Raw genomic sequence first — 19,919 nt, 5'->3', positions numbered from 1 at the left:
AAAGTAATTTATTCAAACCATCTACATACAAACAAACAAACAGTTGTATTTTTATGGTTCCACAACTGACAATATTGTCGAAAACAAAACGTTACATAATATTAAGTTAGACGTACGTTTCGAAAAGTCAACAATTGCAAAGCAAATAAAACTCTTCACAACGTTAGGCACGCGCAATTAAATTCACAAAACTATACGGAAAACATCAAAGCCCGTTTATGTTTGCGAGCACTCGAAACGAAACAAGGGCCACCGCAAAACATTCAAAAACAACAGCCTTAATTGAGGTAATTAATTAATAATTTGCCGAAGTATTTCCGTTTCATCTTTCTGTAATATTCAGAATCGAAACGATAGGAAAGGACGAAGAACGGAGAGTCATAGATCGTATAATATACGAGTTCATTGTTTCCTTAACATATCTTGACTATGCTGTTTTAATCTTCTTCTATATATAAAAATGAATTGCTGTTCGTTAGTCTAGCTTAAACTCGAGAACGGCTGGACCGATTTGGCTAATTTTGGTCTTGAATTATTTGTAGAAGTCTAGAGAAGGTTTAAAAGGTAGATAAATATGAAAATGTTCGGGATTAAATAAAAATAACAATTTTGTTTTTCCTTTGATGTGTCCTCCGTCGGACGGATAACTTTTGTTTGTCTTAAATTTATTTTATACAAAGCTTAGGTCTTTTATTTATCGATAGACGCACTACAAAGTCTGCCGGGTCAGCTAGTACTTTAAATAAAAACTGTAGTAATAAAATTCCCTGAAACATTGAAAACACAAAATGTTTAACGTAATATAAAACGGAAAACTAAAATATCCATCGCTCCGAGATTTTGTCTCATCAAATCAGGGCGAAGCTCGATTCACTCACTACCGAAATTCGGGATTAAAATTTTGCGAAACACGATTAATGACTATCCTAATGCCATCCTACCTCTATCTCACTAGACGAATGTGAGGGTACAAAGGAGGCTTCTGTAATGAATCGGTTGTTTAATTAATTAGTCAAGAAAGGGCTGAGGGTGTAGGGAGGTCGGACTAACCACCCTTTGCCGCGTGTGTGCATGCCCTGCATATTGATTTATGCCTCCAGCCTCCGCGCGGAGCCGATAAATTATTTAATTCTAAGTTCCAACGCATGTTAACATGCTATGCTATAGATTTGTGTTTAGATTGATTCGCGTTTCCCGATAGATTTTCGAGGGTTGTCATCGTAATGTTATTAAGAAAATGGCAATGTTTCATTACTTAATTAAATAATAGCATACCGTCGATTTTGCTGTGTCCCTAGTATCGGCAGGTTATGTAAATTGATTACTTCTTACTGGGTGGCTTATAGCTCTTTGTAAATAAATATAATAACTAAGTAATTATGTCTAGAAATGTTTGACGTAAAAACAACTGAAAATGGATCGAAATTTAGTTTGTTATCAAACTATCAAGTATGCAAGTACCTACACAATTCATAAATTTGTTATTAAAGTCTCTTAATTATTTAAAAATGTTTTCTTTCGCATAGCGTCCTCTTACATATAATCATCACACGAAGATTAAGCCCGTTCTTTGTGCTCACAGAATCTCCGTTCCTATTTTTAGCCATTCCGGGTGGGTGGTGCGTTTTATTATCAATGTGCAGTAGCCGCCTAACTTTATAATCGGTCTGACTATTAACAATGTTTTTGTTAAGGAAGCAATGGCAAGCTATTCTCGGTTCACGAACACAGGACCACCCATGCCTAAGGCGCTATGATGCCACAGTAAATCTAATAACAGTTGTGCAATTCTGTTCAGTCATATTACTAATTTTTGTAAATATTTTCTTATTATTCATTGCAAGATTTTAGTGTTCTATTTTTTTGGTTTTCTTTCGAGCCAGTAAACGGTATGATAATTCATAGTAATATCATAAGCACGGAAGTCTGTTTGTTACTTTTTTATGTCCAATGATACGATTTTGACAAAATTCGATATTGAAATAATTTGAACCTTAGAAAGTAATAGGCTACCTTTCATCCCACTGCTGGTCAAATGGGAATATTTAGCGACAGTCACAGTGGAGAATGGCCGGGATTTACTAGCTCAAAAAAATAGGCATCACATCACACAAATCTCTGAAATGCTTTAATTAATTGTAATTTCAATCATAAAATATTACAGAGGTTGTATTGTAAAAATGTATTGAACATTGGAGTTAATTTTGCACTGTGTATTCAAGAGTGTCGTTATGGATCGAATGTTTACATCTGCATTCTGATTGTTTACTTCACACGTTAACTTAGCCCTTTACTTGAGTCATGCACGAGTTAAACGCACTTAGATGCACCTAGACGAATTCAGTTAAGTCAGTATTCAAAGTAATTTTTCTAGTGTTTGTATTGTTATTATTATTATTTTTTATTGCTTAGATGGTTGCACGAGCTCACAGCCCACCTGGTGTTAAATGGTTACTGGAGCCCATAGACATCTACAACGTAAATGCGTCACCCACCTTGAGATATAAGGTCTAAGGTCTTAGTATAGTTACAACAGCTGCCCCACCCTTCAAACCGAAACGCATTAATGCTTCACGGCAGAAATAGGCAGGATGGTGGTACCTTCCCGTGCGGACTCACAAGAGGTCCTACCACCAGTAATTACGCACGTTATAATTATATTAAATTTTTGTATTGATTTCACGTACATAGAATATAGTATATTGTTGGAAAATGTGGTCAATTTACTTTTAAAATAAATAGTTTTAACCCAATGATCGAAATTCGACCTAAATCAGTGATACCTAAAACTTTTTATTTATATTGAAATAATAATAAAATATATCGAAATATTTTATTTGAAAACGTAAAAGCTCATTAATGGGCCCTTAACTAACAAACAAAAAGGAACCCGGTAGAGAACCAAAGGAGAAAATTTCTACGTAACTATTTTGTCTTTGTCTCTTTATATACAATTTTAATTGTAATTTGTCGAATATTGTTTTTGGTCAAACACAAAATATAAACAATATACATGTCGAATTTACTTTTGGCCAAAAGTAATTTATACATATTGATGTCTAATTATTTTTTATCTTTCCTTGTCAATTATCGAAAGGAATCTTATTCTGAATACTTTCTCTTATCTCTATAAATTTTACAAAATCCAGTATTAATGATACTTGTAATGTGCGCTGTTAGTGTGCGCTGTACTTGTAATGTGCGCTGATATAACAATAATCTTACTTTGGTCAAATCGATGACGCGAAAAAACTAACATACAACAAAACATAATCGACTGTCTTGAATATTCATTTAAAGCATTTTACATGCACATGTGATACTTTAACCTAACATATATTTAGTAAAAAAAACTCAACTAAGCTAGGCGAATAAATTGTCATCGTCGGGCGCATTAGAACAAAGCGCAGCTAACTAGTAGAAATGCTTGGTATAATAAATCTAACTACACTGGACTCCCCTGTAATCCTTTAATCAGGTCCGCAGTAGCCCTTACTCGTACCCTATTTTTCCCTCCCAATACCATTCCCCCTTCGCCCCCACTCCCCCCCGACGGCCCTCGAACGGTGCAAATGACAGTTTCTAATTCCAACTTGCCATGAAAGTGTGTAATTGTTGCGCCGTTGATTTATACACTCGAGCCTTTGCACGGGAAATGAGCATGTGTGCTGAACAGGGCTGTCTCACTAGATTTTTTAAAATATTATATTAAATCGATTAGCGTTTGTGTTATTGTGCTGTTAAGCTATTGCATAGCTTTTATCGCGGGCCTTGAGCGCGGCGACCGAATCATGAAATTCCGTAACGGAAAAAAACCTTACACCCCTCACTCCACCTACCATGTAGCTCGCGTTCAACACATTCACACGTTGCGCTTGTGTTTGTTGTGTGTTTGTGAATAAGCGCGTGGCCTGACGTCACACTGCGGGGACAGTTAAGGTTTTGCTTTTATTAATGTTTAATATAGCGTGGGCATGTTTTATTATTGTTTTAATATTAAATTATCATTGTCTAATTATAATTGCTTAAGTTGATAAAAAATGCTATGCAATAGCTTTACCGCGGCAGTTCCCGAGTGCCACACGTTTTATTATTTATAATGGTTCGTTACTGGTTCACAGTAAATTACTGCGAAAAGTACTACTTTATTAGAATATTAGAAAACAGTTGATTACTTTCCTGTTCTAGGATAAATCATTGAAAAACTGATAATTGCGTAATCTTTTTTGCTCGTTATTTATTTCTTACTCGTATTTTTTATTACGTTGGATCGATTCAAATTACCATTCAACTACATTGCACAGAGTATGCGATTTGACAGTTGGACTTTAACGTAGCAATTTTCTTTTTATTTTATTTTTTATTGCTTATATGTGTGGATGAGCTCACAGCCCGCCTGGTGTTAAGTGGTTACTGGAGCCCATAGACATCTACAACGTAAATGCGCCACCCACCTTGAGATATAAGTTCTAAGGGTCTTAGTATAGTTACAACGGCTGCCCCACCCTTCAAACCGAAACGCGGTACTGCTTCACGGCAGAAATAGGCAGGGTGGCGGTACCTATCCGCGCGGACTCTCAAGAGGTCCTACCACTAGTAATAAAAGCTACTTATAAATTGGATTTTACTATCTTCAATACGAAAATGTATTTGACTTGTACGTTGACTTGAGAGTAAAGGTATTGTTATTTTGAGAGCTTACGTGATATATTTATATGTTATCATATTGTATGTCATGTCTACAATGCCACCCGAGGTAATTTAAGTTAGAATATATGCGAGACTTTTTTTTACGGGCTGGGGGCTGAACCTCCTACGAGTTCCCCGCGAACAAGGGGTGCACAATGCACATACTGAACATCAACTCAGCTTGATAGTTACTATCTCTCGAAATTCTTAACGGTAGGACAAGTGAATTTATCATTGACTCAGTACTCTAACATACACTATACAAAAAAATGTACGTGTTTCTTTTTTAAATACTATTTAAAATTGACTAGGCCTTTGAGGAAACCAGTAAAACACTTATTACGAACGTTTAAAAAATAAATACACTTAATGTAAAAATGCAAAGTTATAGACATATCCAGTACAATATCTTGTAAAACTTTTGTTCAAATGATAAAACAACAGACTGGCAACCCTAGTTTGTAGTGAAACCATCCATCCATCAGAAAATGTATATCTAGACAGTTTTACATATAAAAGAGCTATTCGCTAGTATTTTTTATTTAAAAATACAATTATTGAATTTTGTCTTTTTATAATTGCTTTATCCAAATAAGCTCACGAAGTCCAAAGCACAGTATAATATTTAAGTGTGTTTTAAAAAAAGATTTTCTGTTTATAATGAATTTTGTTTGGGTGGTTAAATTATTTGTAAGTCTTCTATTTAGAAACAATTAACGTATATTTGTTTTGACCAAGTACATTTTTATTATACCAATTTAAAGGTATTTTTTAGAATTAGATCGATTATATATTAGATATACTCGCATACATATATTAAATAGTATTACTATTTCAATTACAATACAATATAAAATACTTTATTACACTGAAGTACACCAAAATGATGATGATTTACAGGAAAAGAGAATGAAAAAAAAATGGGCTTAAAACAAAAGCACAATGGGCGAATTTATCGCTGAAAACGGTCTCTTACAGTCAACCCTTAGGCCTCTAAATACATTATTAGTCATTAAATGTCATTGTTAGTATTTAGGTCTCTAATAAAGTCGATAGAGTTTAAGAAAAATAATAAAAACGACTTATTCATTACGTAAACATGTACAGTAACCGCAAATCATGAATTTTAGAATACAAGGGCCTGGAGAAATAAAACATACGATTACTATAAAATCTGTAGAATATAATTTTCACAGGCAAGCAATCTTAAAACCTGTCGGGTGTTAAGTGGTGGAACCCATAACAAAGTGAATGTCATCATCCACTTTAAGACACAATAGCTACTCTAACCGCTGTGACTTATCGCGCGACAAACAGAGAGGGGCTCCATAATAGACATTTTTATTGAAAACTAGGCAATTATACGGATGTTTTTTTTTGTGAATACATCTCAAGTAAGTGTTTATACTTATTGTAGGCCGTCTTGGAGCCGACACGGGTATGGACTCTGCCTATTTCTGCCGCGATTCCGTATTACGTTTTGAGGAGTAGGGCAGCAATTCTATTGTCTAATTGAAACTTAGTGTGATTGATGATAGCTCAGCGCGTTTCTGTAAAATTTTTAAGTGCATTTTAATCTTAGAAATTTATAACACGTATAATAACATACTTTGGATTTGAATGTCTCATTCAATATTATTTAATCTATATACTAATACGTGAAGCAAAAAGTTTACACATCGTTTTACGAAAATTACGCGGACGCAGGAGTATGAAATTTTCCATACTTATAGAGTATATCGAGAAGGAGTGCAGAATGCTAACTTTTTTTAAAAATTATGCGTCAATAATACAATAAATTAGTAAAAAATCATTACACACACTACCATGTATTTGACACACACACATACATATATATATTCTTTGTTTATTGTCGAACTTTTGTTATTTCTTAAAGTCTGTGGTTAAATTGAGAATAGTTTAATATTGTTTATCTATATATATAAAAATGAATTGCTCTTCGTTAGTTTCGCTAAAAGTCGAGAACAGCTGGACCGATTTGGTTAATTTTGGTCTTGAATTATTGGTGGAAGTCCAGAGAAGGTTTAAAAGGTAGATAAATATGAAAATGCTCAGAATTAAATAAAAATAACAATTTTGTTTTTCCTTTGATGTGTCCCCCGTCGGACGGATTCCTTTTGTTTGTTTAAGGTTTATTTTATACAAAAGTTTAGGTCTTTTTTTATCGATTGAGGCACTACGAAGTCAGCCGGGTCAGCTAGTCTTTAATATAGTGTAGTGTTGACGAAATCTGTGATTATAGAAGTATAAAATTATTTGACAATAGAACCATAGTAATGTTCAAACTTATAATTTCAATTAATTATAGTTGAAATTCGGCTACTGTGGGACCATTAGTATGGTGAAATAGTCCTTAAATGATAGCATTTCGAACTGGCAGCGTATTATGAACTCGCTTCGGTTCGCACCACGGTCTGGTTATTTCTGTGAGGCAATAACATTCAAAACGGTAGGAAAGCTGAAATACCAACAGTTCAGCCGTGACTCGCAAATCATTTATATTAATGGTACCAACCATGTCAAAAAATCCAACAACAGGTAAACAAAGATTGATAATTAATTAGTCATATCGTAAATTATCGAACAGTCGTAGACAAATTTTTAATGTCCCGTTGTAATTTACACTTAATCCGTTGACCCGTGTCTCCGTCACCATACTTTCCCCCAAGGAACATATCAAGAATCGTACAAAAAGATGTGTGGTGTCGTGGGACACTGGATAGGAACGAAGTTCCTTATTATAAAAATATTAATTTTAAGTTCTATTCGAGGTATAAAGAAAATAAAACTGGAGGCTTCACAACAACCCACGATGATTCGGTAACGTGCGAACTTATTGTGGTACACTTCATTCACGGTTGTTTGCATAAGAGTTAGTGACTGTTAGTGTATTGCGCAAACGATCGCTCCGAGATCGTGGTTAATGAATGATAAAAAGTATGTTATTTTTTGTACGTTATTACAAAGTCAAGTCTTACACTGTGTGCATTACTAATTTGTACGTTATTGCAAAGTTAAGCCGTATACTGTGTGCATTACTAATAAAAATCTTACGTTACGGACGTTTTTTCCCGGTTAGCGTACCCCTCCGCATCGTCCCATAAGGAACTTCGTTCAACCTATTAATAATTACTCGGAACACGTTTACATTCACAATTTATGATGAGGACCAAGGGCAGCTTGTATCGTACTGATGTAGTGCTGTCTCTCCTAGGGCAGCAGCAGCAGTTCCACTTCGCCTTCGGCCAGCGTCCGTTTCCCTTCCCGCCGGATCCACTCGGCGGGTTCAGAATGCCACCGATCACAACTTGTCAGAGTGAGTACTTTTCTCTAGTTGAGAGGTTGAGCAAACTAGCCGACAGTTCGACCTTTGGGATCTTTGAGTGAGTACATCCAGTTTGTTACTTTACAGTCTATACATTACTACACTTTCGAAGTCGTCGTGGCCTAAAGGATAAGACGTCCGGTGCATTCGTATTGAGCGATGCACCGGTGTTCAAATCCCAGGCGGGTACCAATTTTTCTATTGAAATACGTACCTACTCAACAAAATGTTCACGATTGACTTCCCCGGTGAAAGAATAACATCGTATAATAAGAATCAAACCCGCAAAATTATAATTTGCGTAATTACTGGTGGTAGGACCTCTTGTGAGTCCGCACGGGTAGATACCCTGCCTATTTCTGCCGTGAAGCAGTAATGGGTTTCGGTTTGAAGCCTGGGACGCTGTAACTATACTGGAGACCTTAGCGCTTATATCTCAAGGTGGGTGGCGCATTTACGTTGTAGATGTCTATGGGCTCTAGTAATCACTTACCACCAGGAGGTCTGTGAGCTCTTCCAACCATCTAAGCAATAAAAAAAAGTCGATTAAAAGACGATTTGATAGAAAAAATGTTAACTTAAAGTTTTTTTTTTATAAATCGAAGTTGAAAAGCATTAAAATTGTGCTTCCAATTTATGCACTTTTAAATACATTTTACTGTTGGGGATGGTTCAACTAAAGGCTACTTGACGGCAAGCGGTTACGCGTACATTGCAATGTGAAATTTCGGTAATAATGTACAATGGCTATCATTTTAAGGCGGTACTTAGCTTAGCAGAAATAGACTAGACGATGTTACCCATGCGTGCGGTCTCTCCGATAGTTTAGGAGTTTCTTTTACGACACCCACTGGAAGAGATGAAGTGGACAGCGACTTGGCACTGTCTCTAGAATTGATGACGTCCATGGGCGACGGTAACCACTCACCATCAGGTGGGCTGTATGCTCGTCTGCCTACAAGGGTAATAAAAAAGAAGTTAGTTCATTACTTAAATTTCCCTTAATGTCAAAATCGGCTAGCCAGTACAGGGATTGTCTTGCATAAACAAACAGAGAGAAAAATAAAAAAATCTGTATTTGGGAGCTCATAGCGAGCTTAAAAAAACCTTTACTATAAAATCATATACAGAAATATTATAACGGCGCCACAAAACCGTGTACAGTGTCGGCAACGCAATCACCCACTTGTAATGAAAGCCGTGTATAAAGACACGATGGAACAGAGCGTGCCGGCGGCGTCCGTGTCCATTCAATTTTTTCAGTATTACCGCCTTTTATTTTTCGGTATCGCGGCTCCGTTTTTGCCAACGATCCGGCGGAGTCCGGTTTCATACGATACACCGCTGCGTCGATTTGCGAATGTCGCTTTTGTTTTTTTTTGTTTTCGTTTTTCCACAGCGTTTTTCAAACGGCACGAGTTGTTTTGCATTCGTGGATTTCAACGGGCACGACTCGATGCTTGTCCGATTGCAGTCAGCTTTCGGTGGTCTCCTCTTTTTGGGCGGGGGCCGAATTGAATCCGCGCTTTAGTGAACGTAGTTTAGGGTACCGCCGCACGGTTTGGTGACTCATTCACTTTTCAACTACGCCGAATCGAATATTTGCTGCGGACAGATTCCGATTTGGTTTTGCGATAGGTTTTTGCGGCGTTTGCTGATTGATGGTTTTTTTGTTGTTTTTTTTTTTGTGTCGTGTTCATTTCTGCTAGGTAAAAACTAGTTGATAAAATGCACGGAAAATATTGTTACGGTGCCATAGTGTACATCCGCACGTCTAAGTACTTACTACCTCCCCAAATCAGAAAGAGTTCTTCCTAATATCTCAAAGTCACTAGCATTTAAAGTATACTGCGTAAAGGCTTTTGCAACCGTTTAACACAATCTATGTATAAAGTTGACACGTATTTTTGTAGTTTTTTTTTTCTATTGCTTAGATGGGTGGACGAGCTCACAGCACACCTGGTGTTTAGTGGTCACCGGAGCCCATAGACATCTATAACGTAAATGCGCCACCCACCTTGAGATATAAGTTCTAATGTCTCTCAGTATAATTACAACGGCTGCCCCACGCTTCAAGCCGAAACGCATTACTGCTTCAGGGCAGAAATAGGCAGGGAGGTGATACCTACCCGCGCGGACTCTCAAGAGGTCCTACCGCCAGTAAATAATATAATATAAAAGAGATATAATATAATATTATAATATAAATAAGCAGCGCATATTTTTTTAAAGTTATAATCTTGGTGTTGTTAATATTGTTTTATTTCTTATAGACATGAGTCAGTTTGGGTTGAGTTCGAGCAACACCCACTGGGGCTATGGTGGTGCGAGCGCGTACCCAGCCTACCTGCCATCATGTGCGGCACCAGCGGCATCTCAATTCAACCCTCCGGCCTTAGGCTTCGCGGGAACTGTTCCCGATCAAACCGCAACCCAAGATTTTACGGCTAATAATACAGGTAACATTCAAATTTTTTTTTTATTGCGTAGTTTGGTGGACAATCTCGCCCACCGATGTTAAGTGGTCACTGGAGCCTATAGACATCTACAACGTTAATGCGCCACCCACCTTGAGATATAAGTTCTAATGTCTCAAGTATAGTTACAACGCCTGCCACACCCTTCAAGTCGAAACGCATTACTACTTCATGGCAGAAATGGGCAGGGTGGTGGTACCTACCTGTGCGGACTCACAAGAGGTCCTACCACCAGTAATTATTATATCTATAATTTAGCTTTAATTTTCATTTATTATTCATAATTTAGCTATATCCTATTAGTATTGCACTCCCCGCCAAATGCGAGAAACATTAGCTCATTAGGCCATTTCATTCTGTACCATCTGAAACTTATGGCATATTCTTAAACAAAGTTTGAAAAGTCCTCAGCGACAGACAGAGGCTTGTCTTTGCCGCTGAAATTGTTCACAGAATCAGTTATCAATCATTATTACCTGGTGGAATTTGTATATGACTTATTAATTATATACTTTTTGTCGTTGTATGAAAAAGTAAAATATGTTTAATCACATAATATTAATATTAATTATAATAATTCTTCTCCTCCACTTCGCTCTTTATAGTCGTTCTTGAGCGTCACCATAAAAACTTGCAAACCGACAATTATTCGTTTTTCTGAGATCAGATAAAATCTAACGATAGATTGACATCCGACCCATGAATAATATGGGTTAAAATATTTATAAGTTAAATAGAAAATAGTCAAAACACATAACAGAAAGAGTCGAAAAAGAGACGAAAAAAAAATACGCACGTTAATAAAATTAAATAATCTATCTATATATATAAAAATGAATTGCTGTTCGTTAGTCTCGCTAAAACTCGAGAACGGCTGGACGAATTTGGCTAACTTTGGTCTTGAATTATTTGTGGCAGCCCAGAGAAGGTTTAAAAGGTTAGATAAATATGAAAATGCTCGGAATTAAATAAAAATAACAATTTTGTTTTTCCTTTGATGTGTCCCCGTCGGACCGATTCCTTTTATTTGTTTTAAGTTTATTTAATACGAAAGTTTAGGTCTTTTATTTATCGATTGAGGCACGTACTACGAAGTCTGCCGGGTCAGCTAGTATTAAATAAAAAGGGCTATTTCGCGTTGCCCCAAAACACGATTATATTCACGCAAAATAAAAATTATGCCATATAGCTTAGCTTTAATCTCGCTAAATTTTCTTTTACATATTTCTGTTAGTATTTAACAGTTCATTTTATATCGAATGCGCACCGACGTACCATCTGCCAACTTAATCACCTTTCGTAACATAACAATAGATTTAATTATGTCCATAAAATATTTATGTTTTTTTCGAAACAACGAGTTTTTAATGCGTGACGTAACCCGTGCATGCTGCAGCTATGTCGCGGAACAAAACAGCTATAAATCGTTAACAGATTAATCATTAAGTTTTATGACACCAAACTATAGCCTGTTGAACCAGTAAGGTGAAATTAAATTTACCAAAAATTTACGACTCATATCCTCGTTCAAATTGTACCCACGTCGTGTTTAAGGATATCGAAAAGTATTGGAGTCGCAATTTACCAAATATTTAAATAAAAGTTTTAAAAACGATTTTTAAAAATTTATGCGCCTCATCTCGAAAAATAAGATCGTAGTCTCAATACCATCGGAATAAGTACTATACGTACTTTTAATTTAGAATCCATTGTGATTGTCGAAGAATGCGCACCAAAGGAAAGGAATTAGAGAGAGACTTCATTAGGAAAATAAGCGAAAATTTACCCAAAACGAATGCTCGGGAATGAATAAAAGCAACTCAGGTAAGGATCACATATCGGTCTCTTCTGATTCATGGCTTAACACGATCTGATTACCTGGGATATTTCGCCTCGGCTCATCATCCGATTGCTTATCCGCGTTTATTTATTTTTTATTGGGTAGATAGTTGAAGGATGTCACGAGCAATCTGGCGTTAACTAGTTATCGCAATCCATAGCCAGATCCGAACATATGAAGTCAAACATTCACCTGTATTGAAAAGTGGCTGTGAATTTTAAGCAGGATGAATGCTTCGCGCTAGTAATAGACATGATGGTGGTACCTACCCGCATGCGAACTTACAATACGCCCTATCATCAGTAAATGCTGATTCGACGAAGGCTGTACGCTGGTATAATAACCAGAAAACGCTGCTGATCATTTCCCGATACCTTTAATCTTATCGCTTAGTCCGCTTCCGACACGGAAAGAGCCTGTGTATTGCTATTCTGAGCCAAATTCAGTCTCTTTTCGGTCTGTAACATTCTATTAAAGTTGGTTTACGAAGAAGCTTTCCTACCCCTGATCCGCGAAATTTATTGCTCATGACGGTTTTGAAGTGAATTAAGTGGATTTTACTTTTCATCATGGGTAATCTGAAATTTTAGGAGTATTAGTGTGTAAATTTCAGTAGCTTATAATATTTTGATTATGTACATTTAATGAACATTTCTTAACAATCTAATCTAGGAAAGAAAAAAAAACTTTTCTTCTCGGTGATAAAACTGCGTTTTAAGTTATCGTAAATGTTTAGACTGTTTGCCTAGAACGAGAAATGATTGCAGAAAAATTAGGCTTCAACTAAAACTTTTTGCTTTCAAACTAACTGATAATTCAAAGCACTATTAGTCTGAATCGAAAGCTTTTAAATAACGCAACCGCACACACGAGATCCCTTGCGTTAAATAGCTTTGACAAAAATGTACGTATACTATATCAGCTATATTGAAGCTATGTCCGATGTATCGGCCTCCCGCGCGACGTACATTAACCGGTCCTCATTATAATTTACAGCAGTTCGGACGCTTCCGATCCGTACGATAAATTTACTGCCGATGCGTGCCGTTGCCACGACAAAATATAGACATATTAAAACGTACTAAAATAACGTTTGTTAATAGATAGGTTTTACGTGACTTTTTTTTTCGAAAACGGATGTTAAATCGGCAGAAAGTACAACACTGAATCAGCTAATGCGACAAATACAAATGGTAATTCTTTAATGTTAATATTTTTGCGCAGTTCTACCTGACACGACCGGAGTGGACTTAGATCAGCAGCTTTCCGGCTTAGTCGGGTCATCACCTTCGCATCACGGCACTTTACTGCCTCGCTACAACAACAACGCCGACTACAGTCTCTCTACTGGACCGAGGTCGTTGAGCGATAACAGCTCGCAACCCGAATCGCCGGTTCAAGACGACCTGCTCACCTCAAACACGACGAACATCGGCCACAATCACTCGAACACTTCAAACTTCCCCTCGCTAATGGGATCCCAAAACTCGTCGTACGGGAGCAGTAATTGCAACAATTCCCTCTATCCGGTCCTCCCTGCGAGTTTGCTGTACAGCCAATTGTATACGGCGGCGAACCAAACGCACAATTTTCACCCGCTTCACTCAAATTCGATTCACTCGACCCAAAACCATCATAACGAATTACAGACGATGATGGATCAGATCTCGTCGACGACAAACAATCATAGGCAGCACGGAAACCAGGATTTGTTGTTAGGGGGAAGTAGTTCGTGTGCGGCGGCGGCGGCAAGAGGAGAAGACGGTAGAGTTAACAATCTAGGACAGCGCGGTAACCCTCAACCTGACAGCAACACAGTGTGGCGACCCTACTAAAAGCAGATTGACACTTCTTTCTTTTATTAAGACTATGACTGACACGTAAAGTAGTGCCCCGGGAACTTAGTAGTGAAGCACTTTAAATGTTTTACATTTTTATAGCCGAAGAAAGAAGCTGTCATTTAAAATTGCAACGAAACAAATTTACGACTTAAGTGTAATTAAGTGTAAATGTGCGAAAAATCGAGTAGTGAAATTTTACGTGACGTAATTAGAAGTTCACACCCGTCCGAAGATATATACGAGTTTTGTAACTATGAAATTAATGTTATTTTACGTTTCAATTTACTTATAGGACTGTTCAAAGATAACGTTGTTTTGTGTTTTCAGCGGTAACAATAACAGTTTTGAACGTCCAACCGTTTATTTGTTTTGGCAATTACAATTTGTAAATACGTATTTGTGAATAAAAAATGTAAAAATGCATCTTGTAAAGTGCAATAGATGTGCAATTAACGAAGTTGAGTAGATGTATACTGAATTAAATTAGTTTGTAAGTAACTTTTAATCTGTTGTTTAATGTATAAAATTTTCTTATTATATAGCTAGATAAAACTTAATTTACTCATAAATACGGATTGAGTTTTAAAAATTAAAATATGGAAAAGATTGTTTTAAAAAACATTATAAATTATGTATTTGCGGTTCGTGAAGTTTTTCTGTAACGAATTATATTTCTTATTTTTATTGATTCTATTATGTGAACGAAAAGTTTTGTTCCGACTTGAAATATTTTGATGAAAATAGTTTTATCCGTGCATATTATTACAGCTTGTTAATTTATTTATTTAACATTAATATTTTAACGTTGTAAGCAACCATTGTTTTACTTTATAATTTAAGCGGTAGCCTGTTTTCAAGAAATTCATTAACCCAAAGTCTCAGCTTCGTGGTCTATATAATAATAGCAATATATCCGCCCATAATAATATATAGACACAACATCTTGACTCCTTAAATATAAACGTTTTTGTAGCTCTCGTAAATGGTTGCGAAGTACCCACTATTGCAAATTCAAATGATTATTAACGGAGTCACACAAATCGCAAATAGTAATAGAATCTAAAATGAAAATTCACTGTGTTACAACCACATTACTAAAAGAAACTTTTTGGAAATAGAATATCGATCGGGTAAAGTATTTGAATGGCAAATTGTGCTTCCAGAGATTTTCGATAGGTATTATATAAAAAAGCAAATGATATTATTTCATAAAAAATATGTTTCATATTCTGTTTTATTTTGTCTCTAGCGTAAGTAGATATTCGTGCAATATTGTTTGAGACTTGGATCGGTATTCAATAACGTTTTTTTATTATACTTGAACTTGCATAGCAATTTATTTGAGGGACAGCTTGTTATAAATTTTGTTAGTTAAATGTAGACGAATTTTTTGATCAAATAAAATCTACAAACTGTACGTTTATATTTTATTTATTTCGGTATTCATTTGTATAAATTCATTTCATTGAATTGTAATTTTTCTATACAAAAGGAAGATTTTTTAAATTTTCCTTTATTTCTTTTTAAATTACAATTAATATTATGCATCGTTATAAACAGTTTGCCTTTTTTCTTGTAGGTATTCATTACGTCAAGCATGAAATAAAATGAGGTTGTTAAGAGAGTGTTAACTATGAATGTGGAAGGATTTAGAGGAAGAGGTAGACCTAAGAAGAAATGGATGGATTGTGTGAAAGACGATATGGGTAGGAGGGGAGTGAGCGAAGAAATGGTATATGATAGAAGAGTATGCAAGGAGCAAACATGTTGCGCCGACCCCAGGTGACTGGGAGAAGGGCAGGATAATGATGATTCATTACGTCAAGCACGATCCAAAAGTTCACTTTGAAACACCTATCTAATATTTGGAAAGCAATTAGCTTTGTGTTCAATTTCTTTAAAGCCAGACCAAGATTTATTGATGCGAATTAACTAAACAACGGCCACTTGGGAATCATTTCTTCAAATCTATGGATATATTTAGTGTGCGCGGAGGTTAAGCTTAGTTTTTTTCTTTTTTATGGTCAATCTACGTATTTTGGGGTCGTGAGTTAGTTCGCCCAGATGGATGCTCAGTAGTTACTGGAGTTAATAGATAGGCATAATAATAGGCAAGGGTGGGTGGCGGCCGTCCACATTAAGTTAAGAAGTTGAAATCTCAATTGTATTCTTGAATGGTTTCTTCGCCATTCAAACTGGGACTGTATGGCAATTTTCCAGCAGAAATAGATAGGATGATGGCACTCACATAGTCATGCACGCTGACATAGAACACTACTAGAAATAGTTAAGAAAAGTTATCAACTATACGAGTTTGTTTTTTTAATTCACGATGCAACTTCAACTGTACTTGCCTGCGGAATTTGGGCACCGGTGTAGTCACTTGGCTTAATACATTTACATCGGACGTCTTACATTTCTAAAGGCTACGAAGATTTGGTTGAAAACAGTAAATAAAAATATGTTTCACTAAATGTTTTTCGGGATACACAGTTTTTCCATACAAAGTGCAATCTGATCTTTCTTACCAAATACTCGTAGTAACAGCGCCACGTACGAATTCCAACTATTTTAAAATCACCATATTATATAAAAAAAATCAAATCAGCTCCCACACATGAAGCTTACTCTATCATTGAATACAATAATCTTTAGGCAACAAAGTTAACAAAAGGAACGTATCTCTTACAATTCTGAGAGCATTTATATATTTAAATACATTTATTTATATTTATTAGATAAAATATAATAAAGAAAACATGCTAAGTAAATTACACATGCGCTGACATTTCATGGTTAGGGACGTAAATACATATTACGAAAAAACACAAAACCTTACTCTATTATATATATTTGATGTTCTAACACTAGCCTAATTATAGTGGTAATGTTTATAACTGCTATCTATGCCCAATTTTAGTACATCATACATGAAAATAAAATGCCATCCCTCCTGCTTGAGCCCATCCCTCCTGGCCAAGCTCATCCGACCTGGCTGAGCCCCTGGTTGCCCACCTGCCCTGATGAAACTAGAAAGGCCTCCAGGACACGAGTAATCATTCCTTCACAAAAAAAATATTGAAACATCACGAAGACATTTCACTAAAGTAGAAACTTGTCAGGGCGTCATGACCATTCAGTAAAATACACATATTTTTTTCCAGGTAAGTTCTAATTCAACAAAAAAAAAAAAAAAAACTATCGCTTTTATTAGTTGGATATGTTTGTTTGATGTAACGGAATCGTTAAAATGACATTCATTCGATTGACCTATACATTTAATTCGTCCGATCATCTTGCTTGAAAATTAGCGCACACATCAAGACAACACATTAATTTTATAACTTAGTTCTAATATCCGGAGCAGTAACAATAAAATTAAAAGAAATTACATTACTTTTTTGTTCAATTTGCTGTTTAAGTGTGTATTTTATGAGTTTTTAAAGTACATCTTTGAGAAATCTTTGTTTCGGAAAGCTTTATTTTAGTGCCCAGAAAATTGTCGTACTAGAACCTTTAAATGATTAAAGAGCTATTAAAGAGTGCTAGAAAAAGAGACACAAAGAGATATAAAAAATTTGAAAAACAATAATTTGAAAAATATGAACTACTACCGTTTTTTATTAATTTTATCCTCAACTCAAAAGAATATCTAATCTACATTAACTCATACGGTAGCTCTAAATAGCAACATTCCATCGAACAAAATAATGTAGTACAAATATGTACCTGTGTCACAATTAATTTGCTGTTCCGCCACAAATATCTGCCTTAACGAGCTCATTAATGCCCGACACCCGAAATATTTGCATTCTCATCCACTAGTCTGCGCTATCCTATTAAAATATGTCATCTAATAAATATATTAATACGTGAAGCAAAAACTTTGTACCCCTTTTTACGAAAACTGCGCGGACGGAGAAGTATGAAATTTCCCACACTTATAGAGAATATAGAGAAGGAGTGCAGAATGTAAATATTTTTTTTAATTGTGCATAATAAAATACATTAAATCAATAATAAAAAAATTGCACACATTACCATGTATTTGACACATACACGCATGCATACTATTTGTTTACTGTCAAACTTTTCTTATTGCTTAGTCTGTGGTCGAATTGAGAATAGATTATTTAATGTTTGTCTTTATTAATATTTAATTTTGTCTAAAGTGTAGTCTTGGCGAAATCTGTGAATAAATAGAATCATAATAGTGTACAAACTTATAATTTCAATTAATTATACTCGAATTTCGACTACCGGGGAACCGTTAGTTTTTATAATTTCGTAATCCAAAATACACGAACCCGTATACTGTTTACACAAATAAATGGGTAAAATAATAAAAGTACATTTAAAATTATTCTCTTATTCGGCATCAAAAGGACTCGAGATAAATAAGTCACGCTCATCAATTTGCGCCAATGTGATGCGACAGACGGACGTAGCTATTGTGTAGACCACAGTTTGAACAATTTTATGGATAATCATAAACAGAGAATACTCTACCATTGCATCAGACGAATAAACATTGAAAATTATTATTTTTCAGATAGTGGAATATTCATAGCTCTGAGCCATTGATGAACTTAAAAGTAGCCATGAATAAATAAATAAATATTTACTAACAATCACGCCACGTTAACTGGTCCCGTGATAAGTTCGTAAAGAACTTGTGTTACAGGTACCGGATAACGGAAATAAATGTAAGATTTTTATTATACACATACATATATTTAATATACATCCATAACCCTGGAAAAGACATTTATATTTATCATACAAATATCTTCCCTTGGCGGGATTCGAACCCGCGACCCCCTTGTGTAGTGACCATGTCACTTACCACAACACCAGACGGCCGTTTGGCCGTTGAATGGTAAGTAATAGCAAAGCGAAATAAAATAATTTCCGTTGTAGGATTATTTTAAGCTTATCTTTCGTTTACGTTGTCTCAGTGTCCATTTATGTGTCATTATAAAACAACTTACGAACAATAATTAAAATTTATTATTAAATGATACGCACTACAAAATTGTGGTCACAATAGTGTTTTCGATAATTTATGTCAGCCCCATGATGGTACAGTGGAAAAATCGATACTAGACCCCTTTGAATGTTTATAATGAGGTTTAAAACTATCATGTACACGACAGTAACTATAATATTTTTAGTACAGTCATCTGGTAGGTACCTGGAAGTTTTCCGGGAGTTTTAAGGATGGATATATTCATACTTTTTGATGTGCTTTTTTCGAATTGTCACTTTGCTACCTCGTATCTTTGCCACTCAGGCCGCCATGTTGCAAAAATGGCGTCTAAAAGTATAAGTATAAGTAAGTCTATATCTCCTTTTCGAGTAATTTTACGTTCCAAGCATTGAAAATAAAATGAAATTAGATTTCTTTTTCTTCATAAAAACAATTGTTTCGGCGTACGAGTGCCGCAAAGTGTTCTTTAGCATCTGTTTTCGCTGAATAACTCGTTTTCACAACATCTTGTGGCAGAATAAGCGACGAGATTTTGTACCGTGGCTTCTCCAGTAGGCCTAATCGACACGTCATTTGTAATTCAGAAACTCGATAGAATCATCAAATTCCTCCTGAGCTTCTTCACTTTCCATTTCATAATTATTTTGCTCAAAGCCTGTCTCCGTGTCTTCCTTTTCATCGCTATCATAATTATGATGGTTGCAAATGATCACAATTACCTTCGGTACAATAAGTT

General features: G+C 35.6%; 1 protein-coding gene across 2 annotated transcripts in view; it reads left to right on the top strand.

Moving 5' to 3' along the window:
* LOC101747141 (runt-related transcription factor 3) overlaps positions 1-15,610 on the top strand; it is a 33,467-nt gene extending 17,857 nt beyond the window's left edge. Inside the window, exons 3-5 of one of the 2 annotated variants that reach the window (XM_012695100.4) lie at positions 7,925-8,026; positions 10,309-10,494; positions 13,577-15,610. In XM_012695100.4, the coding sequence (XP_012550554.1) occupies positions 7,925-8,026; positions 10,309-10,494; positions 13,577-14,187 (899 nt within the window). In that variant the 3' untranslated portion in view covers positions 14,188-15,610. Of the gene's footprint in view, positions 1-7,909; positions 8,027-10,308; positions 10,495-13,576 lie in introns of both variants that reach the window. The other variant, XM_004931782.5, reaches the window with a different exon arrangement.
* Positions 15,611-19,919: the final 4,309 nt, after the last annotated feature.

This window comes from Bombyx mori, chromosome 3 (assembly GCF_030269925.1).
Source record: "Bombyx mori chromosome 3, ASM3026992v2".
NCBI lineage: Eukaryota > Metazoa > Arthropoda > Insecta > Lepidoptera > Bombycidae > Bombyx > Bombyx mori.
Note: the sequence above shows the minus strand (reverse complement) of the source record. Positions and strands in the feature narration are given on the sequence as shown.